At 36.2% G+C, this 26,334-nt stretch overlaps 1 protein-coding gene across 4 annotated transcripts in view; it reads right to left on the bottom strand.

Moving 5' to 3' along the window:
* Nucleotides 1-26,334, bottom strand: part of TRAPPC9 (trafficking protein particle complex subunit 9) — a 1,025,445-nt gene that overhangs the window by 953,740 nt on the left and 45,371 nt on the right. For 3 of the 4 annotated variants that reach the window (XM_072602984.1, XM_072602987.1, XM_072602985.1), the window contains exons 4-6: nucleotides 21,079-21,207; nucleotides 13,701-13,727; nucleotides 1,055-1,176 (exon numbers count right to left, since the gene is read on the bottom strand). In XM_072602984.1, coding sequence (XP_072459085.1) covers nucleotides 1,055-1,176; nucleotides 13,701-13,727; nucleotides 21,079-21,207 — 278 coding nt within the window. The remainder of the gene's footprint in view (nucleotides 1-1,054; nucleotides 1,177-13,700; nucleotides 13,728-21,078; nucleotides 21,208-26,334) is intronic. The other variant, XM_072602986.1, reaches the window with a different exon arrangement.

Raw genomic sequence — 26,334 nt, 5'->3', positions numbered from 1 at the left:
CAAAATTGGGCCAAGTTATCAGAAAAGGACTGAAAATTGTAAATCTAGAAGAATTAAAGATTAAAAGCCAAGGCCAAATTCTTTTTTAAACTAAAATACTACCACTCATTTGTGTAATGCTTGAGAATCACAGAATTTCATAGGTGGAAGAGACCTCTGTCAAATGCTTCCTCTCAAGCAAAATTGTAGCATGGGTTCTCAAGATTATGTCAATGAAGCTGAAGCTCTATGAAGTCCTCCAATGACATTGGAAAGGACCAGAAGGCATATCTGTTGTGCAAGGACCAGCCAAATTAAATGCTAATACAGTCAGTAGCAGAAGGTTGGCTACCTATTTAGGTAAGGTAGGGTCATAATCTACATCAGTAGATTTTTTAACAAAATATACACACCAAAGAAATCATGAATCTTTTGAAATGTTAGGAAAAAAATCTTCATAGTTGAAATTTTCATAGAACCCCTATTCAAAACATATGAAACACCAAGGTCGTCCAGAATACAGTTTGGAGACACAGTCTGACAGGACTTGTTAATTAATAGAAGGTGTTTTATTTTATTTTGGTTTTCCAGACTCTGGTATATGGTTAAGTGTATTGTACTAAACATTCAGAGACATGGTTTACAATCCTAGTTCTATCATTAAATGTATGACACTTTGATGAGCAGCTTAAGTTCCCTGTCTCAGTTTCCTCATCTATGCAATGTATATAACAGCAAAAGCAAACTCTTACTAATCATCTACGTGAGCTAGGTACTGGAAGAAATACAAAGTACAGATAAGACATGCTCTCAAGAGACTTACAATATAGATGATACCAACTACCCTTGCCAAATTTGCAAAGATGCTGTGAGTGTGAAATAAGATAATGAATGTAAACTGTGTCCTGAAAATGTATGAATGTATAAATTCAAGGGAATGATATACAGATATAAAATAAAAATAAAACTAAGAGACCTTTTTTCAAGTGGGAATATGCTATCATACCATGTCAAGTGAAAGTTTCTGTCTGAAATGGTATGATTAAATAAAAAATGCTATATTACATAAAATCACCTTGCTATAATAAGAAATTGCTTCTTTGTATTTATCAATGATGTCTTCAGGGCTAAGACAGTTCTTGGCACGTCCTATTTCTGTACTGGTGTCTGCATTGATGCCATTAGTGGTAAGAGCACCTGCAGAAAGGAAGGAAAAGAAACAGCAATGTTATACTTTTTCTGTTTACTACCATCATCATAATTAAAAGCTGATGGTACAAATATGATTAGCTTTCATCATATCTGACAGAAATTTCAAAATCTTTTATAAATTTTAGTGGCCAAATCTCTCTAAAATAATGTTTTACCATCAAGCCAAATGAATTAACAATAATTCAGAATAAGTTTTCATCCCTGTTAATATACATGAAATTCATTAACAGAGGTAGGAAGTTTACAACAGCTAACTCAAATATTCTTAAGATAATGACAAAATCATCATTCTTCATCCTGTTCTTACAGCTCTCAGTAACGAAAGGCTATACTACATGCAATCAACATCTGGAGGCTGAATTTTACAGAAATTTCCTCACAATTTGGCCAACTTCATATAAACATGTAACAAAAGGGAGCAGCAAAATATTTAAATTTTTCAGTCACATAAAGCAACAGAGGATCAGAGAAAATTTAGCACACATGCATATACCACTTAAGTGAGGGAAGAAAGACCACATTAACACATGACAATGAAAAAAAGGACTTTTTTCTCCTTTATGACTTTGCAAAATAGTGAAGCCAGGCTCAAGAGGAAAAGATCCACCGGCAGTAAGAGAATGGAATGCCACTTTACATTAGGAAAGGTGACTGGATACCATGGCAAGCTCTCAGTGGAAGAGGGGGTGGTCATGACTAGCATAACTCCACCATAAAAGAATGTCGTCTTGGACAGGGAAGCCACAAGAGTGTAGAACAGTACCCACCATTCCTTCTCCCTTTTGCAGTGCTTTGACTCTCCGATGCCTTTTCCAGCTTTGAAACCATTCCTACACGTTCCACTTCCCATCTTACCCTTTGGCTATGATACCCCGGTAATCTTTGGCCCAATTTAAATTTAGCAGGAACTCTAGTTTATTCTAATTATAATCATGCCTTCTTTTCCCCAAGGTAATTCTACCTGGATCCTGCCAAATAGCCTTAATGGAAAAGTCTGAAAAATGAGGGGAGAGGGGAGAAGAAAGGTGGAGAAAAGGAAAGGGTAGAAGGTTTCTTTTCTTTTTCAAAACTTCACAGGGACACCAACAGCAAGCTCTTCTGGTAATTAAATGTTAAAATGCTACTTGCAAGGCCATTAATGAATCTTTTGAAGTAGTGTTTCTCTGTCGTCCAGGGAACTCTGGTGATCCACAAGAGCTGGTCTTATTTTACATCATTCATATCTCTCATATATCAAACATAAAACTTTTCTTCCTAGCACAAATTAACAACATTGAATAAAACACAGGCATTGTCCTATTGATGTCTCAAAGCAACTCAATTCTTCCTATCAGCTGTTAAGATCTGAACACCACCAGCAACCTAAGGCAAAGACAAGGATGGGTGAAGCTTGATGAGGAATACTTTAATATTACTTTTCATAAATGCTTATATTTTTACTGCCAAAAAAAAAAATCTTACTCCCCATGGTACCTAGGCATTTATTTTGGTCTGCCAACTTAACAGCTTACAGTAACAGTTAGGGGGTGCAATTTCCAAACATTGTCTAGGATGTGCAGTTGCTCTGTCCTGGACTTTGGGGTAGTGGGCAAGAAGTGTTTATTGAAGTGCTATTGAAGGTTTTTCTTCAGGAACACATGATGATAGAGGTGTTCCATGGGGCTTTCTGCCTAGTCCAAATGGTCCATAAGCCCCCAAAACAGTTAGATAACTGTGTTCCACAAAGACAGGAGTTCCTTAAGACTATCAAAGAACAAAATGCAGTGCCTCTTTTTTTTAAAGAAAAGGAGCTACTAGTAAACAGAAATCTGTCAATGATCATTTTAACTTCAATATCTGGGAAGATATTACAAAAAAGCCCTAGAAAATTTACCTAGAACAGTAAATTTGTAGGACAACAATCAAAATAGCTTTATAAAGAAAGTCATGTCAGATCAATTTAATTTCACTAAGTAATAAGAGTAATAGGCCATGGAGACAAGTATAAGCAATAAAGAAAATCTATCTCAACTAATATGGCTGCCAATGCTGTTTAAGAACACTCTCAGGGGTAAGGTACCTATTTAATCCTGAGTGCTAACTCAGGTCAAAAGCCTAGGTTAAGGGAAAGGAAAAAGAAAAGGAGTGGGTAGGAGAGCACCACGGACCAAGATGAAATAAAACAGAAGTTAAGAGAAAGTGAAGCAGAGACTATAAGAAAGACAAAAGATAGAGCAGAACAGAGAAAGAGAAAGAACCATGTAAATGCTGTGCCTATCTTTAGTTTGGTGAGTAGAGAAATGGGTCCATCCATGGCAATCATTTATACATATGGTACCCCAAGCGGGTCAACTGGTTGAAGTGCTAAGAGACTATGTTCATTAAGTGTATAGATAACACTAGGAAGAACACTCTGAAATACAGGAACAGATTGAAAAGAATGTTAGTACTAAAAAGGACCTTCAAGATCATCTAGTCAAGTGGTGTTAAGCAGATAGAAACAGGTGTTACTAATCCCTAAAAAGGACATATTGACTTATAAAACCACACATTAATATCATCTATGTTGTTGTGTTTTTTCATTTTCTTAAATATTTCCCAATTACACTTCAATAGTGTTTGGGCCTTACTTTGCAAGGCTAGACTCAAGTTTGATATCTTTGATTTAGTCTACTTCCATTTATTTCACAGAGGAGGAAACTAAGGTCTGTGTAGCCCTGTAACCCTGATTCTCAAAGAGAATCAACAACATTAGCACAGTGATGTCTTGACTTACAAGTGAACTGGATTTAAATGAGGCAGAACTGTGCAGAATCATTAGCCTCATTCTCTCCTCCAGAGTCAACAGAGTCCAGCGGCAAGACACAGGTCAAGATGACTGGTGATGACCCCAGATGAAGTGGGAGACGTCGGCCTTTTTAAGGTAAGGTCTTTCCCAAGTCTCCATCTATTTGAGGGTATGTCCATTAATGGTAGAATTTGGTTTCCTAACTTCTGATCTAGTTCATTAAGTATCCTCTACCTGGTTTTTTACAGGAAGATACTGCTTGCCAAGCCTGAATGCAACATGTAAGTAATTCTGCTTTAGCATTCTCTCAACATTTGCTAAATGTTCTGTCTTGGAGTCCACGGTTTTTTTGGTTTTGGTTTTTTGTTTAGTTTTGTTTTAGGATTCAAATATACTAACTAGAGTTTAGAGTACCAGCACAAAAATTATGAGAGCAAGAGAAAAAAATAGCCCTAGAAAAAAGAGTAAATGAAGTGTGGCTAGAGTTTAGTGTTTAGGCTAGAGAAGAAAATGGAAGGGGATGGCAAAATATTATACCAGTTAAATCCCGCATGAAAAACATAAAAATAAAAACACACAAAGGTTTATGAAGTATTTTATAGAAATAAAAAATACCAGGCAGAGGCAGTCAAGCACAGTGGACAGAGAACTGGCCTACAAGCTAGGAAGACCTGAGTTCAAGTCCCATCCCTGACACGTACTGGCTGTGAGATCCTGGGCAAAATCACCAATCCTCTCAGTGATCCAGGCTACTCTCTAAGACTATAAATTGCAGGAAATGTGCTGGCTTACACAGGTGGAATAGATTTCCTCATCAAGATAGTTCTATCTATGCCAATGGAATCACATAGGATCTAATCTCTATCCCTAATCCCTATCCCTGATGCAATGCTCAAGAAAAAGGCATAAAACTAGAGCAAAACAATGTTTTAAATACACATAAACACAGAAGAAAAAAGGGAGACATAAAAAGGTATATGAGCATATCCCACATCTTCATTAAGGCTTTAAAACTAAACCCAATGTAGTGTAGAGTCTGGATGGTGGCTCTTATTCTCACACTCACTTTCCCTCTCAAGTTAAAAGGGGCCTTGGTAAACATACAAACCCCTAAAGCAGTTCATTCTCTTCCTTAACAGTTCCAATGAGGACGTTCTTCCCTAAAGCTAAAATCAGCTTTCCTGTAGCCTTTACCTATTGGTCAACTGCTAATCACTAGGGATACAAGACAAAAGTGAAACAGGCCTGCCCTCAAGGAGCTTATGGTCTATCAGGAAACAGAATGTACATTTACAGTTATCTAAAACAGGCATAAGGTCAGCATGGGGAAAGGCACTAGCAGCTGAAGAGATCAGAAAAGACTTCATTTATGTTCTGGGGCCAAAGAGAACAGCTAATTTCTCTTCTACATTATAACTCTTCAAATATTTGAAGAGAGAAAACATCCCCATGCTATCCACCTTCTTGCCAAAATAAATCTAATACTTTTAATTGATCCACAAACAGCTTCTGGTCCTTTCACAATCTTAAATTACCCTCCTTGACATAATCTTCAGCTTGTCCCTATTTTTTATAAAATGTGGTCATGAAAATTGGAAATTTTATTCCATAAGTGATCTGTCCAATGCAGAGTATAATGAGACTATCACCTCTCTTTTCTACGTACCATACTGCTACAAATGCAACCTAAGATCAGACACAAAGAAAACCATTGGCTTCTATGCAACACTATTAAGTTATATTGAGTAATCAGTCCTCCAGAATTTTGTATTTTTATATGAACAGCCATCTAAATACCTCTCCCCAAACCTTCAATGTGCAACTGATTTTTTAACTGAAGTGCATGACTATATATTCACCTCTATTTAATTTTGTCCTATTAAAATCATTCTATCATTCCAGTCTGTTCAGATCTTTTTTAGATCTCAATCTGTCATTCTTCATCTGTCTTAAGTATATCGATCAGTTTACTGGGAACAACAACAAACCTGATAAATATGCTCTCTGAGCTTCCATCCAGAACTTAATGTTTGCTGAATGAATGAATAAGAATGTTGAACAGAACAGTCAGAGAACCCTGAGATCTCTGGGACCTTCCTCCAGAGGGACATAATCCAGAAACAATTACTTTTTGGTCTGGTTATCTAAATGCTTCTCAATCTATCCTGTACTACTATACAATCCACAATAACATTATGGGAGATTTTATCATGCCTTGCTGGAATCCAGGTACATTATATCCATGCTATTCCCCTGTCTACCAGTAGAGTAATAAACCTTTTCTTGCTAACTCTCCCCCAATTTCTTATTCTCCTCCTCCTATACCTTCTCTTTCTAATAATGTTTCCATGGTACTGCCCTTTAACACTGATTCATTCAGTTGTGACCTCCTTGTAAGCAAGTACTATCTTTTACCTCTTTTTTTTGTATTCTCAATACCTGGCATATAGTAGGTGCTTAATATGCATACTGACTAATGCCTGATTAATATCATGCTTACAGAACCAACTTTGGGTTGGAAACTATCTATACAAAAAAGAGGGAGTGAAATAATTGTCAGAGAAATATTAATTTTCTTAAAAATAAGCACCTAAATATGTCTAAGCTTGTCAAAAATTGGGGAAAAAAGCAGTCTTGCCAAATTTCTAAAGAAACTGATACAATGAATTAACTTATGCTTGTACGGCTCTTTATGCTTACCAATCCACTATCTCACTGAAGCTTCAGAAAAAGGCTGGAATTATCCTCATTTTAGGACGCTGAGGACCACGAGGTTGCAAAGATTTGCTCAGGGCCATACAGCTAATGAGGAATACAGAGGTACAACCAGAATATGGATCTTCTATTTTTCCCAGGTACACTATGCTGCAACAGTTTAAAAATCTGAAATCCTTCACAACAATCTCAATAAATAAACTTAAAAAAAATAGGAGGAAAAACTAAACTATAGCCAACTCTAGATGTAAAAAGAGAAGGAAACCTAGAAATCACAGTCATCTAAGTCTGACACTAACTCAATATAATCAGAGAAAAATCTATACCTCAAAGACATTGGAATTCTGGGCATAAAACAGATCAAATTCAGTCCAAATTGTGCTAGACAGAAGTGGTGCTGTTTTTTAATAGAATTCTAAAATTAACAAATGGTAGAAAAGGAGAAAATGCTATATAAAAGGGGAAAGGAAATGAGTTCTTTCTTCTATGAAACACATACTACTTTTCTTTTCTCCCCCACCCTCAATTTCAGGGTCCCATCCAAAAGAATTGAAAGGTCTGAAACAGACCCACAGAAATTCAAGGATTCAATAGGAATACTAACACATGTTTATTTAGTTAGGGGTACTAATTGTTTTAATCAAGACATCTTGATTAAATCCTGCCTCTCATACTACCTGTGGAACCACAGACAAGTCACAACCTCTCCTCAGTTTCCTCATCTGTAACACAAAGATAATACCTATAACACCTAACTGACAGATATTGAAAGAAACAAATGAGATGTCACAAATGCTTTATGAACATTATAGCAGTACAAAAATGTTAGCTATTATTATTGTTGTTGCGTGCAGACTTAGTCATGGAAAATTCAGGAGCAAAGGTTATTATAACAGTTTGAAACCAGCATATTTTCTATTGATGGATGCATATGAGTGGGATTTTCTACATAGTTGAACAGTTTTATGACCCCCTAAATCTCTCTCTCTCTCTCTCTCACACACACACACACACACACACACACACACACACACACGCATGCACACATACAACATATGATCCCTGATAAGTGAGATGGCAACTTAAAGGACACCATGGAAAGGAAAGTTGTTACAAGGCAAAGCAACCTATTTCACTTTTGGACAGCTCTCATTGTAAGGAAGAGTGTCCTCACATGAGCCAAAATTAGCCTCTCTATTTCACTTTTTTTTCCATTCTACATTCTAGTATTTCACAGTGCAGGCAGGCAGCACAGCTAACAATACCAGACCTGGAGTCAAGAAGACCTGAGCTCAAATTTGGCTTCAGACATTAGCTGTGTATCCCTAGGCAAGTCTCTTTATGTCCATTTACCTCAGTTTCCTCAACTGTAAAATGAGGATAATAATAGCACTTGTGAGGATCAAATGAGAAAATAATGGTAAAGCATTTATCATAGTGCTAGGCAAATAGTTAAGTGCTCTGGAAATGCTAGCTATCATTATTATTACTAAAGTCTTGTGTCATACCAAAGTATTGCCCAGAGGTGACTAAGTCCTCAAAGGCCATGACAACAGAGCACAAGCTTTGGCAGCTTCTACCAGACCCAAAAGGATTTGAAAACAGGAGCAGCTCATCACCAAAACTGGCCAGTGGGTAATAAACCTTTTCAGGAACAACAGCCCACAAAGATTATCTAAGATATAGACAGGCTGTGATCTAACTTGCTAAAGGAAGTCACCCATACCAAAGAAATCACAGAGTTCTGAAGTGTTGAATTTAATGTTCCTTATGTAAAGTCAAGCAAGTTTATCCTGAAAAATCGTAAAATTATTCTCCATCAGTGCATCTATTTGTAGCAACTAAAATGACCTGCAGGACAGTCATGCTGAGTATTTTCAGCTCTCAGTACCAATCACTAGAAATGGATCTTGTGTTGATGCAAACAGGTCATTAACACCAATAAAAAAAGGAGACCAAAAGACAGAAAAGATACTTCATCTCTCTGGGTTTAATTTCTTTATCTGTAATACAGGGACAATGACACCTGCAATACCTTCGGCAAAGGTTCTTGTAAGGCACAAATGAGATATGTGCAGAGTGCTTTACAAAACTTCAACTGCAGAGATGCCTGTTTTTGTTTAACTGTAAAAACGGGACAACAAGATGCACTGCTTACTTCATAGAGTTGGGGGGGCAGTGATCACTTCACTAAATGAAAAATGCTATAGAAATGTCTTCTATTTGGCTAATTTGCTGCAAATATTGATAGAAAAGGTTTCCCTAGATGATTATTTTTATAAAATCTCTCCTGTAAAACCCCTGAACACAGAGTACAAGCTGTGGCAGCTCCTACCAAGCCCAAAAGGATTTGAAAATTGAAGCAGCTCATCACCAAAGCTGGCCATTAGGTGATAAACCTTTTCAGACACAACAGCCCACAAACATTATCTAAGGTGTAGACAGATCATGGCACCGGAACCTAAGTACTACCAACTTAGGCTAGACAGTGTCTAAAATGAAGACTGCTTTGGACCACAATCATTCACGTTATTCAAATGTTAATAATTCCTGAGAAAATTCAGATATGTATGTAGTTTATTATTTTTGTCACAATATTTATATGTACTTCAAATAATCTTACAAAAAGGTTCATTCCCTGTCACCTCTAAACACACCCAAGTCTCCCCAAACTTAAAAAAACCCTCACCAGACCTTGCCATCAACATAAGTTACTGTCTGGTTATCTCTCCCTCCCTTTCACAGTAAAATTCCTTTAAAAAATTGTCCTCATTGCTGCCACTTCCTTTTCCCTCACTCATTCCCAACCCTTTGCACCTCATCACTGAACTGAAACTATTCTCTCCAAAGATACCAATGATCTATTAACTGCCAAATCTGACAGATTTTTCTAAATCCTCAAGCTTCTCAACTTCTGCAGCCTTTGACACTGCTCTCCACCCTCTCCCCTGGATACTCTCTCTTCTCTGGGTTCTCTTGACACTGCTTTCTCTTGGTTACTTGGTGTTAGACCACACGTTAGTCTCTTTTACTGGTTCGTATAATGCCATTTAACTATGGATGTAACTCAGAACTTTACTTTAGGCCCTCTTCTTTCACTTGGTAACCTCATCAGTTCCCATGGGTTTAATCATTACATCCATGCAAATGATTCCCAAATCTATATATCTAGCCAAAGTCTCTCTCCTGACCTCCAATTTTGCATCTGCCACTATTAGACATTTCAAACTCAATGCCCCTTAGCTATTTTAAGTTCAAGGTGGCCAAAGATGAACTATCCCCCTCCCCAAAAAATTTTCACCTAACTTCTGAACGTCCCTATTTCTTTTGAGAACATCATCTCTTTCCCATCACCCACATTCACAAGCTTCTCATTATCCCTAACTCCTCAATCTCCCTCCACCCACACAGCCAATCGAGTTGTCAAATACTGTAGTTTCTACCTCCACAATCTTGCTCACATCCATCCTCTCCCCTTCACCTTAGATCTATGCGATTTTCCTAAACAAGTCTGACCATGACACTTCCTATTCAAATTCTGATCATTCCTTATTATTTCTAGGATCGAATATACACTCCTTTATTTGGCCTTTAAAGTCTACCACATATCTTTTAAACTATATTATTTATACTCCATTTCCTTTTCTGAATTCTGAAATGCAGCCGAACTGCCTTTTTGTGATTCCTCACACATGACGGCAACATTTTGTCTCCCATTTCTACATATTTGCTCTGGCTGTCCACCATACATACCTAGAACACACTGTCTCCTCACATCTGTCTCTGAGAATCCTTCATTTCCCTCTAAACTCTGTTTAAGAACTCTTCCTAATCTCCCCAGGGGCTAATACTCCCCCTCAAAAAAAATTGCCTTGCCTTTATTTTGTATGTACTTACACATACTTACTGTTGTCTCCCCAATAAAATGTGAGCTCCTTGAGGATACCGTTTCCTTCTTTCTTCCTTTGTTTTTGGCCTACATCCCCAGGCTATGTCTGCCTGACACATGGCAGGCATTAATAAAAAATCAATTGGGCCTATGTACCCCTAAAGAGATTAAGGAAAGAGGAAAAGATCTTATACACACAAAATTATTTAGAGCAACTTCTCTTTTGAGATATGTGAATGTAACGCAATGCCGCTGTGCCACAGGAAAAAGTTTCAGAGAGACCTGGGAAGATTTAGATGAAGCAATGCAGAGAAAAGTGAACAGAACCAGGAAAAAAAATTCATACACTAACAACACTGTAAAAATAAAGAGCTTTGAAAAACTTAAGAAATGAAATAATCTACCATGATTTCCAAGAGACTGAAGATGAAGAATGCCACCCACCTCCAAACAGAAAGGTGATGAATAAAATATGCAGAATAAGACAGATCTTTAGGGGTAGAAATAATAGAGACGTGTTTTGCTTGACTATACATACTTATTATAAGGGTTTTATTTTCCTATTTTTTTCCAGTAGTTGGGGAAGTGGTAGGGAATGAAAACAAAACCTTGATAATTGAAAAAAATAAAATTTAATTTAAAAAAAAGAATAACAATAGATAGAACCAAAGAAAATGTGTTTTCTAATCATTATTTAATTTCATCATATTTTATGGGCACTTTTAAATCATACATTAGTCAATGTATAAACATATATACATGTGTGCATATATAAATATATAAATACATGTATACACATATAAATTAAGTACCTACTATATCCAAAGCATAATTATTAGGAGTTAAATGGAGTGGCAGGAAGACTAAGAAAACATCTCTCCTCAGGGAGTTCCCAATCTAGCTACAGAAATAGATTACAGACATAAAAGGATAATTAACAATACAAGACAGCATAGTCTAGGGACCAAAGAAGTAGCAGAGACACTGAATATAACAGCTCAGGGAAAGAAGAGATGACTATGGACTATGTTGATCAGATAAGGGCTATAAGATTTCTTTTGGTCATATACTAAAGTAACCAACAACTCATTGTTATCAGTGTTTTCTTGGCTAACAGGTCATTCAAGTTTTCAATAAAAAAATGTTCCAATTGAGTGGATACATACCTATTTGCTTGCAAAAGAGAAGCTCTCAGAAGAAGGGAGGGACTAATTCTCTCCCCTACTCTGTCCCTTCCCTCCAAACTCCAGCTACACCCAAAAAACTAAACCATTTGCCTGAATGAAATGATTCAACATTGGTATTGAAACAAATCACTGCCCTAGCTATGTTTCTGAAACACTTCATCTTCAAAGACAAGACTACGGATGCTCAGATGAATTCAAAGTGTGAGTTAACAAAAAGTCTACATTGTTATGGCTGAATAGCTGATTATTCTTCAAACAAAGTCTTCACTGGTTTCCACTTTTTAAAAATTTTTTTTCTCTTTATCATTTTCTTAAATTAAGCCAGTTCCTCAATGAAAAAATGAGTTATATTCACTCAAAAACAATTTTTAAAATCTTTAACATACGAGCTGAAAGGTCCCTTAGAGATAAGCAACTTTTCTCCTTTTGAAAATCAATAAACTGAGGCTCAGAGAGGTTTAGTGAACTTCCCAAAGTCACACAGCAGCAAGGTCTTATGGTTCCTAATCCAATTTTACTTCCACTTTGCCATATAAAAAAAAAATCAGTGACAAAAATAATGACAACTACCTCAAAAAAAGAAGAAACCTTTTATCCTGTGAACAATACATGTATATGGAAGTGCTATGTGCACTGCAATGATAAATCCAAAATTCTTTCACTAAGTGGCTAATAAAATACCAGAAACTACATTTTTGTAATCTTCAAAATTCCAAGGATGAAATCACCACCTCAAGAATCAAAAAGGTTAAAATAGCATAGAACTCAAAAAAAGAAAATTAAATAATAATTTCAATAATACAGCATTTAACATGCATTATCTAACTTGATCTTCCTAATATCCCTAAAGAAACCACTTTATTTTACAGATAAAGAAAGTTACAAAAGACAGATTAAAAATTAATAATAGATGGTAATAAACAGACACATAAACTTGAAGGAGTCTTAGAAGGAAGTGACAAATGTCATGACCTTTTATTCTGAAATGTATTTGTCTAAATGCAAATGTTGCAAAGCAAATTTGATTGTATTGATATTCAATATTAAGTCTATGATAAATGATTTTTAAAACAAAATATAATGAATTATCCTGGGCACAAAGCCAAGTAGAAATGATCTCTTGTGTTAAAATCCAGCATTCTAGTACTGGGGTCGGGAAAACCTGAGTTCAGATTTGGCCTAACACTTACTAGCTTGCGTGACCTTGAGCAAGTCATTTAATCTGCCTCCCTCAGTTTTACCATCTGTAAAATGGGGACAGTGATACCTCCCTCCCAGGGCTGCTATGAGGATCAAAAGAGATAATACTTGTAAAGCACACAGCACAGTGTCTGGAACAATGTAAGCATTTAAAAGTACTTGCTCCTTTCCCCTCCCTATACCTCCCAGACTTGCAAATTAAAATATTTCTTGTGATTCAACTGAAAATGAATCAGGTTAATCTGAAGAGAATGCATGCTAAGATCATAAAAGAGGAAAAGTAAATGAGAATGAATAGACAAATGAAGAATGTTAAAGGAGAATTAGAGTGACTGAAAATTGTTTTTCAAATTTTTATATGTTAAAATTAATGTAAATAGTTACAAACAAGTTTAATTAGTTGTATGCGACCTGATATTAAAATTTTTATAAATTTTTTTGAAAGAAAATAATTGGTCTAGTCATGCTTCATGAAAAAAATAAAATAAGCCTTTTCTCAAATCACTCACTTAACCCATCTATAGAAGGGGTCTTTCTTCTTTAACAAACTGAGGAAACAACAATGATGCCTCACCAAAATAGAAGAAAAATCTCATTTTTAATTTTCCCACTTTAAAAGTGTCCACATTAACCCCTTTCAAAGATCACAATAACTCACAATCCAGAAACATTAACAATTCACAGCACCATAAAACAAGCACTTTAGAAAATTGAAACAACAAAAGAAACTAAGCATAGAGATAGCATGTACCTGGATCAATGAGAACTTCTTGTGCCCCTGGAAGAAAGAACAGATCATGACCTTTCATTTTGACAAGAAAACTACTGTCAAATAAGTTACTGTAGCACAGTTAAGTTTATCTTTTACAATTGAAGATGCTGCCATTAAAATAGCAATTTATAAACAGCAGGTAATAGAGAGTTACTATGCATTTAATTCATGCTAAGGACTTCTCAGTTTCAGAGGAAAGTCATGGGAAAACAATTAAAGCACCAAAAAAAGATCCCTTCATTTCATTATCAAAAGCTTTTTAAAAAAAAAAATATCGAGCATTCCTCAAACTGTTCACATATAGATATCTACTGAGACCATGCTGCAGAAATTGATTTTTCCATCATAATAAAAAACACAAAGGCAAAAGGTCCTATCTTCAAGATTCAAGCTCTATCAATTAAAAAAAATAAGATAAACATGCTAATAAACTGCAAAGAGGAATTTCTATTCCTATGTTATTGGTTAAGACGGAATTGATCAACTGTCTCTATGCAGTATTTTCATTATGACTGCTGCATTTACTTAACTGATGTCTCATATACATTTTAAGATGTACCCTGTATTTTTTAAGATGCAAAACTAAAATCAAATTGACACTTGGGATATGTCTTCTAAACCTCTAATCTAACAGATACTATTATTCTCCTCCTTTCTATACTGTACAATCTTAGCCATACAGAATCTCGAGGGAATGAATTGTTCCAGATTATCAAATTTTCCAAGTGCCTGAAGGACTCACCACCTCAGGCATCAAAACTTTTTTTCAGTTTTACCATTTGGTATTATCTTTTTTATTGTACTATAAAATTTACTGCCTGTTACCTTTTAAGGCAGAGTCAATGAAATATAATAATCTTTCTTGATAATCATGGTCTTTAAGAAAGTGAATGACTATAAACTATCATTTTGATTTTGCACCAAACCTATGATTTAATCAATGAAAGGAACTCCAGCTAAGGAAACTTCTTCTAATAGAGTGGCACCTGCTCTGCCACTTAATTAGAGCCTTAGCCAGTTGCCTGGGACAACAAGGCTAAATGACTTACCCAGGGTAACTCTACCAAGTATGTATCAGAAATGAAAACTGAAGCCAGGTCTTCCTAATTCTAAGGCCAGCTCACTGTCTGTTGTGCCATGATGCCTCTCATAAGCTATTATGCAGGGCCACAATAAAGTGATGACTCAAAAGGATTTTGATAAGGACATTTGTGCAACACCAAATAATCACAGATAGCAATATTCATTTTTTTTTTTAGTTCTATTGTCTGAAGTTCTGGAATTGGTTTTTTCCTTGCTGTCAGAAGTCATTTCTTACTGCTGTTGATGAGCCTGCTTAAGTCAATTCCTTCTCTTTTCATTTGCTGCTTTTAATCTATTATGGATTTGAAGACCAAATCACCTACCTCATTAAAACTGTGTGCCAAATAAGAGTAAACAAATTATACATGAAATGCATTATTACTTATTAAAGCATATGGATTTCTTAACATACATTTTGGCCATTTAAAGGCCTTTTCTGGCTTTTTTCAAGACCTTTAGATAGGTTCCCCATAGGCTGCCAGATAATCAAGTACCAAGTAAGTGAGTTAATTATTAGGCACATACATGAATATGACATCTACTCGATCAAATTTAAAAACATTTAAGTCTGGTATTGGGGTAACATGCCTCTGTCCAACCAATAATACAAAGAGGATCTAGATCTCTCTCTATATATATGTACAGCAACAGTACATGGTCTGAATAATGCATGCAGACATCATACATGCAGACATCAGAACCTGCTTCTGGAATGTTTCAGCTAATTAAGATATGGGGGTATCTGCCTCTTCACACACAACTTCACAGAGTGTAATTCTGAATTTTAAGTAATACAGCTAAAATTTGGAAATCAGTAGGTATGAAGTTTCCATGTAAATGCTAAATTCAATTTCAATATAGAAAAAAGGTCATTTCTGGAGGGGCCACAAAGATATGAGCAACACTTCCAGCTGTAACAATGCTGTCATACATATCCTGAAGCTAAGCAGCGTTCATTCAATTCCAGTAAACTTGGTGAATGTGCAAAGTAGAGGGGAAATCTTTGTGGGAATTCAATACAAACTTCACAAGAATGTTATGCTACATGACCATCCACATAAGGAGTATAGAAAGGTGACTAAATGTTGAAAAAGAATAAAAGTCTCAGGGAAATGTCACTTGAGTCTAAGTCCTACAACAGGAATAGCCATTAGATACATAAGGAACATGGCACAATCTACCATGTTTAAAAACTTTTGTGGATCTGATGATATAAATAACTGAGATGTAAGGGAGTCTTCCTTGTGGGATCGTTTAGATTGTTCTTGGGCACCACTCCAATCTCCATTGACTCTATGAGGCCAAGAGGGGGAATAAAGCTCCCGAATTCTTTTCTTCAGAAGATCTAAGTTAACTCTGTCACTGCAGTGACACAGCTATTGAAGGGCCATGGACTAATATGCTTTTTTGAAATGTTGTATCTTACCTGCACTACTTAAATCACTAAGAAATTTAGTAGCTTGAAAAACAGTAGAAAAGCAGTCTTAAAATGCCATTGATATTGCTTCTAAATCTCAGATGCAATAATGTTGTTCATTCTACCACAAATAACTGGGTCATACCTTACATAACTGAACTTTGCTATAAACTATTTTTTCCATTGTAATTCTATAATATTAGCCAATGATTTCAATACCTGAATACCAAAATAGACTACTAATGGGTTCTGTGATGGAAAGGACTCAAATATGTTTTTCGAATTTCATAGGCAGGCTAAAGACATAGATATAAATTAAGGCAGTGGCTATCAACATGTTAAATAATGCTAGAGAGAATTTAGCTTTTAGGTTTCTAACATAAGAGGGTAAGTTCTATTACTGCCATTCTTAAGGTATGACATCTGAATTATTTCACAAAGATTAATAGGATAGTCATGGAACTAAAAACTACTTATTAAGATCACAAGGGGGCCTTAACAATCATCTGGTCCAACCCCTACACTTTGTTTTGGAGAAGAAAACATTTAAGCCCTAAAAGGCAAAGTTGTCAGCCCAGGGTCATTCAGTTACTTCACATCAGGATCAAGCATAGATTGCAAGTCTCCTAAATCAAAAGACCTTTCAACAAAGTGGTTACTTCCTAAAGGAGATAATTATAAAGGTATTTTCTTGGCATCCACATCTGGTAGGCAAACATGAGATTTAGAAGCAGTTACTTTTCTTATATATCTTCTCATTTTTCAAATCTACCTTTAGAAACAAAAAGCTTCCAGCTATAGGAAAAGAAGTATTTAAAATATTAAGGAAGCAGGTATAGAATCAGATACAACAGCACCATCTATGGCTAAAAATTAGAAAGCTTCTATGCAATAAAACTGAATTTTTGTGATTGAGAAAGATCAATCAGGAGTCCAAAAAATAAGATGGGGTGAAAGGAAGGGAGAATGTTAGCAAATCAAAGATTATAGTTAATAGCCTTTGATTTTCAGTCCTAAGCCTAAAAATACTAAAAGATAAGGCTGTAAGGTAAACTTCTCAGTGTTGGAACTGGAAGCTTCTTTATATATTTAGTCTTGCAGAACCCTTTTTCCTTGTATAGACAAAGAAATCAAGGTCCAGAGGAAAAAGTGTCACCTGCCTCACATAGCAAGTGACAGGGTCAGGACTAGAACCTAGGTCAGACTCCCTAAAATCAAGGTCTGTTTCCACTCAACTAAAAAAACTATGAGACTCTAAAATAACCCTATATTTATAGAAGTATATTCTGTCATTTCCATCTCTGCTGTAAAGTTTTTTTTTAAAGGGGTAAGGGTTAGTCTAGATGACCTCTTCCAACACTAATAGTCTATGGTTAAGTTTATTACAAATAAATAATACAGTATTTAACACAATAAAAACATGTAACTTGGAAAGAATTTCCTTACAATAGCTGTTCTTTCACCAATATCCTCCTATTTTAACAAGGAAGGAAAATTGGTACATGTATATTGCAATCTTAATTTATTTCTTTAGAAAAATATACAAAAAGAAAAATAAACTTACTTAAAATGTCAAGAGACATCTAATTATACTCCTGGAAAATAGCTAAAATATTACTAAAGTTTGGAGATTAAATGGCAACTTTCAATGGACTAAAAGCTGAAAAGCACTGATATGACACTCTGGATTTTGAACAGCACAATTATATTTCCCTTATTGAGAAAAGGTTATTGAATCATCTAAAAGTAATTCTCATGTACCCTACAGTACAAGAACTCTTTTTAATGCAAAAAAACAAAATCAGTGATTTCATCAAGATTTTAACCAAATGACAAATGCATGCATCTAAATTTCTTAACTAAGTGCATTTGTACACATGCACATATGCATATGTGCATCACCATCTACTGTATTCTGAGATGAAGCTCCTTATTAATCAGAGTCTGTGCAAGACATGGCCAAAAAGACCATTTGTCCTTTCTATAATGAGCAAAGGCAAACACAAACCAAAGGAAAAAGTTTGAATTCATTTTCAATAAAAAACATAATATAGATTTTGGCTCTCTCTCAAGAGGAAAGTCATTAATTTAACGAGTCTTCCCACACACATTAATGGAACACACAAAACCAATTGAGAGTCTTTAAAATTTCTCTTATTAACAAACATCACTAGAAAAAACATAACGATCAAAGTCATTAGTGATGGTTGAGTTGTGATCCGGCTTCTGCTCTGCACTGTCAACACTTTCTTGAAATGCACTTCTTTAAAAAAGGAGTACAGAAGTGCAACAGAGCAAAGAATTAAAAGTAGTTGGGGTTTTTTTGTGTGTGGTTAAATAATAAAAATACACAACACTTTGCTCTTTGATGCTATTAATTCTGATGTTTTCACTGATATCTCCTCCAAAGAACTGACTAAATCTGACTAAAATACAAATATCTAAAATATACACTATTTCTAAATCATTCTACCCAGCAAACTTGTTAAAATGCAGGAAATGAGTAAAAGTGAAAAAAGCACAGAAGAGACATCACTGGATGTCAACAATTTAGTTTTTTTCAGAAGTGATTCTGCAAAGTCAAGTGTAGTGTGAAATAAAGCCAGTTTTATTCCATGATCATTTAAGTTTATACACCAGGAAGCTTTATTTAAAACTCTAGATTAGTGAAAGGTCAACTCTAGAGTCTAGTGAAAGCTCAGTGAACTTCGCTATCAAAAGAAGGTTACATAATAGTATAAAGAAGAAATAAAGACTACAGAATTTTAAGGAGCTATTTGGATATGATTCTTAAAAGTATTCACAAATATAGGTCGCCTTACCAGGGTAGTTTTTATTGTGCTAACTTCTTTCAACTATGTGGTTGACCCTAGTAATTACAAAAGTTCCTTCCTGCATATACAAAGCAATGAGCTAAACTAACAGCTTCACTGCTCTCAATTCCAGAGTTAATGCAACAAATTTCAGATATACAATTGGGATTTCTGCAAACTTTATGATCTTAAAATTAATACCCAAGGTAAGATCTGCTCATATTATCAAGCTGTAAAATGAATCTGGGAGATAAGCAACCTCAAAAGTTACTACAATAATAATGAAGTCTCTGAATGGGACAAGACTTGCTTTCTAAGTTCTCCCTTGGACCCTCGAAGATGAGCTTCCCCAGAGTGTGTTCAAGAGCAAAAAGTTCCCCAGATTCTTCACACTAGGCAAAGCTAGTAAAGACATTTCCGTTCTGCAGAAAAGGCAGTTTTTAAACCTCTTTGTCTACATTCAACAAGAAGAGAGAGAGACTATCTCCTAATGAGTCTCTCTAAAGAAACTAAAAATCAAATTAACTTAGGAACATGCTTTTACAAGATAATTCTTCAAATCATATCAATAGACAAAAGGACCAGCAAAATCCCTCCAGATGAAAGGCACTTCTGGAAATGGAGCAGAAGGAAATCAAAATTTACTTTTAAAGAAGTACTTTCATTTTTCTGAAGGTTCTTGAGGATTTTGCAATTAGAACTTGACTTGAGATAACAAGAAAACTTAAAATACCATCATATCATAGCAAAATTAGCAATTCTAATAGCAAGCTAAAACTAATTGTAGTGAAGACCTGGACAAAATGTAATGCAGACCAAAATAAGAAAAAAAAAGATGACTGGTATTATTCACATTTGAAACATACGTCTTTTATAAAGTCAGTCAACTCAGTCAACTTCCCCTTCCATTCAAGAAAGTGGCTCTCAACCAAGACCACTAAAAAACCTCTGATGAAAAAGTCAAAACAGATTCAAAAAGATTTAACAGAGCTATAAAATGCAAATAATTAAAGGAAGGTAGGAACTACGGCCACTGAAATAACACTAGTTAGTTCACAAAAGATCAAAAATATTGTATTTATATTCCTTGCTAAATTCTGGGAGATAAGTTGAAAAAGGGAAATGAGAAATTCAAGGTATTCTAACCACTGGATTTGTATCAATTACCTAGGTTTAGATTTTCAAAAAATTGTGAACTAGAAAGGGCCTTAATCTAACTCTCTTATTTTACAAGGAAGAGAGTGGAAGCCAGAGAGAAGTGACTTGACAAAGGTCACTCATACAGCTAGAGACAAATCCAGGACTAGAGTTCATGTCTCCTAACTCCCAGTTCCTGTTCACTTTTTTTTTTTGGAGGCAAGAAGGGAGAGAGGGGGCAATATCTATACATAATACTGGCAAACCTATATATTAATGTGATGCACATAAAGCCTTGGCCTTTGACACCTCATCCAAAAGAATAAGGCCTTTACAACAGAACTATTCTTTCAATATAATTATATCCTGAAGCATTAATTAGGAGCTGCTTCCCTCTTTGAAAGGAAACTAAGAATTTACTAGTTTGATACTGCATAGCAGCATAAATTTTTTTTTTTTTACTCTTCTACAGCATTACAAGAATAATTCACTCAAACTTTTTAAGTTAATACGAACTTGATCAACCAGGAAGGAAACAAAGCCAACATGTCCCGAATTAAATGTCATTATCAGTGGCTCTGGATTCATGGTTTTCTGTGCTTACTTTCATCTACTAATTAGAAATGATAAAAAAGGCTTGGTATCAAAACCTTTGGTTGTGACTCACCTGCCATAAAATTTTATGCAGATGTTCTAGAATTCAAGCAGACATTCTAATCAGTCTGTACAGGGCATTAAAGCAGAGCTGAAAGAAACTCTGTCTTGCATGTAAGATTGCTAACTCAACAAATCGTGAATTCAGCACAGCATCCTGTCCAACTCAAAAAGGGAAGAGGGGATGAAATGCTATCCTGCCTTTATCAAAGCCTGAGAATTACTACAAATCAAGGACAAGCACTAGACCTACCTGGTCGGTGCCGGTTGCCTGTATCAGTGGGAAGCGAGCTACCTTGTGGCCGTCGAGCTCCGGTTTTGCCCCCTGTACCACCAGGATAGTGAAAGATAACAGACGCAGAGCACAAGCCTTCAAGGGCAGCTGGACAGCAAAAAAAAGGAAACAGCATGCAATCAGTGGAGTGGCACATTCATCAACTCAAATTGCTTTGGAATTGTACTCCTGTACTTGCTACCAATTACATAGTTGCTAAAATGAACAATGATTTTAGTGGTTCAATTACTTATAAAGGCTAAGTTTTCCTGGGATAGCAAAATGTCAGAAATGAAGGCTATAGTATTTGTTATAACATGTCTAGGTTTATATGCATGCATATGCATTATATACATACATGTGTGTATGACTATACAATCTGAGTGTGTGCATATATGCACGTGTGTATGTGTGTATGTATATGTATGTGTATGTGTGTGTACACAAACACACATACCACACAAAATCAGACTGTGAACACACATACACATACCACACAAAATCAGACTGTGCACACACATACACACACACCACACAAAATCAGACTGTGCACACCCCCCCCACACACAAAATCAGACTGTGCACACATACACACATACACCATACAAAATCAGACTGTGCACACACACATACACACACACACATACACACACCACACAAAATCAGATTGCGCACACACATATACATATAGGTGGGGGAAGGGCAGACCCCTTAGAATAGTGTATCCCCTACCATTGTACAGTATTTGGCTCAAGAGGGCAGTACAAGGGCAGAGGCCTTTCCACAACACATCCCCTTAAAAACTATGGTTCAGCTTGTAGCAACGGTTGGCTGACCTCTTCACCTCAAAGATGGCTTCACCTCCTATAAGAGATATAGAATTCCACCTCTGGTTGCTTCACACTTGAAGCAGGGTCATTCAGTTCAAGTTGGAGCAGCCTACAGAATAGAATGAGTCACTCTGGGAGACATGGTGCTCAAGTAAGACAGTGCAAGGAGAATCCTTTGCAAACTTAGTTATCATTATTATTCTTCATCACTGGATATGTCTAAGCAGAGGCTGGATACCATTTGTTAAGAGATATTTTAGAAGATAATTCCTATTCAAGTACTGTTTGGACTCAATGTTCTTTCCAACTCTGCTTTATAAAACAGCTAAAATAAATATATTGCCATACTTCATATTTGTATAATGTTTTACACGATGGAACTATTCCATTTCTGTCTTTGTATTCCCAGTGCCTAGCCCCTGTGCCTTGTACCATCAGCAAACAATGAAAGGTCAACCCAATACAATATTTAGCAACTCACATAATTACAAACATCTGAGCACTCCTCTCAATGATGAAGAATGAAATCAGTGATAAAAATCATTAAGATGCCACCATCTAGTTCTTGGATGCACACACAATCCCCTCTTCCCCTTCTCATTTGGTAAGTGGAAAATGGGGATATAAATTCCAAGCAAGTGCTTATAATCACTCTTAACAGCACTAATGTTCAACTTTTCAACCACTGCTGTGTTTGCAAGCAACACTACCAAAGCAGAGATTGCCCATAAAAAAATAAATCAATCACTATTTCTTAAGCACCCACTATGTAAAATTCATTGTGCAAGGGGCCACGAGTGATACAAAGAAGCAAAATATACATATATAGAGATAGATATAGATATACATATGCACAGATATATCCAGGTTGTTGATACTACTACAATAACATTACCCAGATCCTTTCCTGGATTTTTTTTTTAAAGAGGACATTCTTTGCCTAATTTTTTTTTAAGCCTTAATCACTGAATGGGCACTGCCTCAGTAAAAATGAGACCTGTTAAAGACCTTAACTTAAAAAGGCCATGGTCTCCCACAGCATCCTGGGTCATCTCTAATCATCCTGATCTATCTAGCCCCCTGAACTCAGATGACTCCAGAGGAGAAAATGAGGCTGGTGACTTTGCACAACCCTCCCTCACTTAAATCCTATTCAGTTGCATGTCATGGCATCACCTCCCTGAGATCAAGGTCTTCTTCAAGAATGAAGGACAAACAGTAGCAGTATATTTAACAAACTACACATTCAACTTGCATATTCATTCATTCAACAAATATGTAATCTCAAATGAAAGGAATTAGCATTAAGGGGAACTAAGAAAGGTTTCCTACAGAAGCCAGGACCATAGCTGAGACATGAAGGAGTCAAGGGAGCTAAGAGGCAGAAATGATGAGGTAGAACATTCCAGGCATTAGGGACAGACAGTGAAAATGCCCTGACTTGGGAGATGTAGTCTCATCTTTGAGGAACAAGGCAGTATCACTGGACTATAGAATATAGGTATGAGGGTGGGGGTAATCCGTAAGAAAACTAGAGAAGGAGGAACAGAGAAAAAGTTATAAAGGGGTAAAAACTCCTGAACTTCCAGAAGTTTATAATCTATCAGTAAAATAAAATATATATACATGTAACTACAACACTAATATGAACATTGTAGGTGGTGCAGTGGATAAAGACCTGGAGGCAGAAAAACCTGAATTTAAATCCAGCCTCAGACACTTACTAATTGTGTGACCCTGGGCAGGACATTCAACCTCTGTTTGCCTCAGTTCTTATTTGTAAAATGGAGGTAATAACAGCACCTATTTCGCAAGGTTGTTACAAGGATCAAATGAGATAATAATTGCAAAGTGCTTAGCATGCTTCCTGGAACATAATAGGTGCTAGGTAAATGTTTGCTGCTGCTGTCACTGTTGTGGTCATCACTGTTGCTGTTAGAGTGCGACAGACAAGTGCTACAGGAGCTCTGGGGAGGAGGGAGTCCTGCTGGCTGAGGTGGATCTGGGAATACTTCCTAGAGGATGCTGGATTTGAAATGGATCTTAAGAGACAGGTAAGATGAGATGATAAGAATACAAAGACAAAGAAGTGAGAAAGTACGTGGCATATCTGTGAAACTTTGAGTAGATCAGTTTGGGTAGGTGAATAGCAGGAGATAAATAAGGAAAGCTTAAGTAGAGGTCACATAATAGAGGTTCTTGAAGGCTAAGCATATTCAAGAATATGGAATTCATTCCAAAGGAAATGAGGAGGCACTAGAGATTTATCTGGGTGCTGCTATCTCCCCAAACTTACTTCAAATTATTGTTAATTACACCTGCAAACACACAGAGTGGCTCCACAAGTCATTAGCAAATGCTCACTAACTGTGAAAATGCTTTTATTAGTTCTTATCTCAGTGGTCACATGGTCATGTAATGGAAATTCACAAAATGCAATCCCTCTGACATGAGTATATTCCCTATCAGTGGATTTATTCAAATATAGGCAAGATGACCTCCTGGTTTCCATGGGAGAAGGAGAGAAACTTCAAGGAAATAAAAAGAAAGAAACTGGGTAGGTGATTTGGAAAGGTTTGAACTAGCAAAAAAGGTCAATAAATTTGAGAAATAATGATGAAAATCTGAAAAAGAACAATCTCCAGGTCAAGATACCAAGCCTAAGTCTACTTCTACATTCTAGAAAAGAAGACTGAAGGAGCAAAGGAAAATCAAGGCAGATTAAGGAGGATTAAGAAGTAAACTCCTAAAGAAGCTTCCAGAAGGGAAAGAAGAAATTTAGTGGCAAAACAAGACAAAATAAGAAAAGGTAAGTGGAAGAACTGGAAAGTTAAAGAAATTGACAGAGTAGGTGAACAGAACTAATTAGTGAAATTAGTGAAAAAGACAAGAAGGTAGGTTGCTGCAAGGCAACCAAGAAAATGAAGTTGGGTGGGATTTTCAAGTTACTAAGTGACAACTGCTACAAAAAAACTGTAACCAGGTGATTAAGACTGAGGTATAACTACCCACAAAGAGTTGAAAAACACAAAGCTGATGATCTCAGCCAGTATGAAGATCAGGGGAAATGCAATGACTTTCATTGAGTATGAAATGTCATCTTTCTACCACAGCTGAGTGCCTGTTGTCTATATTCCAAATGTAGGCTAATATGTCTCCTGGAGTAAAAGTTCAAAGGACACAAGGAAAGCCTTGAGTATGTAGACAAATTAAGGACAATGAAGGGAATAAACCAATGAATGAATGCATTTATGAAGCACTATGTGCTAGGTACTGTTCTAAGCAATGGACACAAAAACAGAAAAAGGCAGTCCCTACCCTCAAAGAGTTTACATTCTCACAGGAAATGACAACACAAATACAAGGCAGCAGGGGCCAGGGAGGGGTGTTACTGTCACAGGGTTGTAGCGTCACAGCAACTGACTGACATATACCTTCCAGGAGTGGTAATAGGGAAGAGATTGTTATTCCAAGAGTTGGAGGAGAGGGGGCAGAGGAAGAAGAGAGGAGGTATGATTGAGAACAGTCTGTGGGTATGGACTGGGCTAATTATGGAGACTTATCACCAATCAAAAGCCTCAATGCCAAGGGCAGGAGTACCCAGTATTCATTGAAAGTTGTAGCATAGGACCATGGGATAAATATGGCTGGAGAACAACAGTAACATGATTGGGCTGTGGTGAATACTCAGTAATCAGAAATTATGAGAAAAAACACATATTGATGATATCTGAGCTTTTTTTTAAAAAACTGATTCAAAATCAAGGTCCCCTACAATGCAATGTCTCTCACGGAGATGGTGGGGTATGCATACAGAGGCCATGGACTCAAATCCTTCCTCTACTGAGTACAACTTGTATGACTCAGGAATACTCACAACCTCTCTGTGCCTAATTCCTCATCTTTTCTTCTTAAGCTAGATCAATATCAATATACAATCAATATAAGGAACTTGAGAATGGAAACTCACTTTACTCATGTAGCTCAGTGACCAATCCTTAACCACAATCTTAAGAAAGCTGACCAGGACACCAAAAAGCTATGATTTATCCACAGCTAATACTTGTTAGATGCAGGACTTAAATACAGGTCTACCAGACTCCAACACCAGCCTTCTGTCCACATTACCTCTCATCCTCATTATTCTTTTATAAAATGAAAGACTTCAATAGAAAAAGAAAGAATCTGAAGTGAAAGAGGGGAGATCTCACCCTTATCAGGAGACTGCAAAGTGGATAAGTACTACCATAAAGGAGAAAGAAGAAAAGGGACAGATCTTACTTAAGAGTTCCAAAAAAGATTTGACAACTATTACTAAACCAATCTTCACAAAGAAATCAAATAAAGAGGAAAAAGACCCATATTTACAAAAATATTTATAGCAGCTCTTTTAATAGTGTCAAAG

The sequence above is a fragment of the Notamacropus eugenii genome, chromosome 4 (genome assembly GCF_028372415.1).
Source record: "Notamacropus eugenii isolate mMacEug1 chromosome 4, mMacEug1.pri_v2, whole genome shotgun sequence".
Classification (NCBI taxonomy): Eukaryota; Metazoa; Chordata; class Mammalia; order Diprotodontia; family Macropodidae; genus Notamacropus; species Notamacropus eugenii.
The sequence above is the reverse complement of the archived record's forward strand: the minus strand, read 5'-3'. Positions and strand labels throughout refer to the sequence as shown.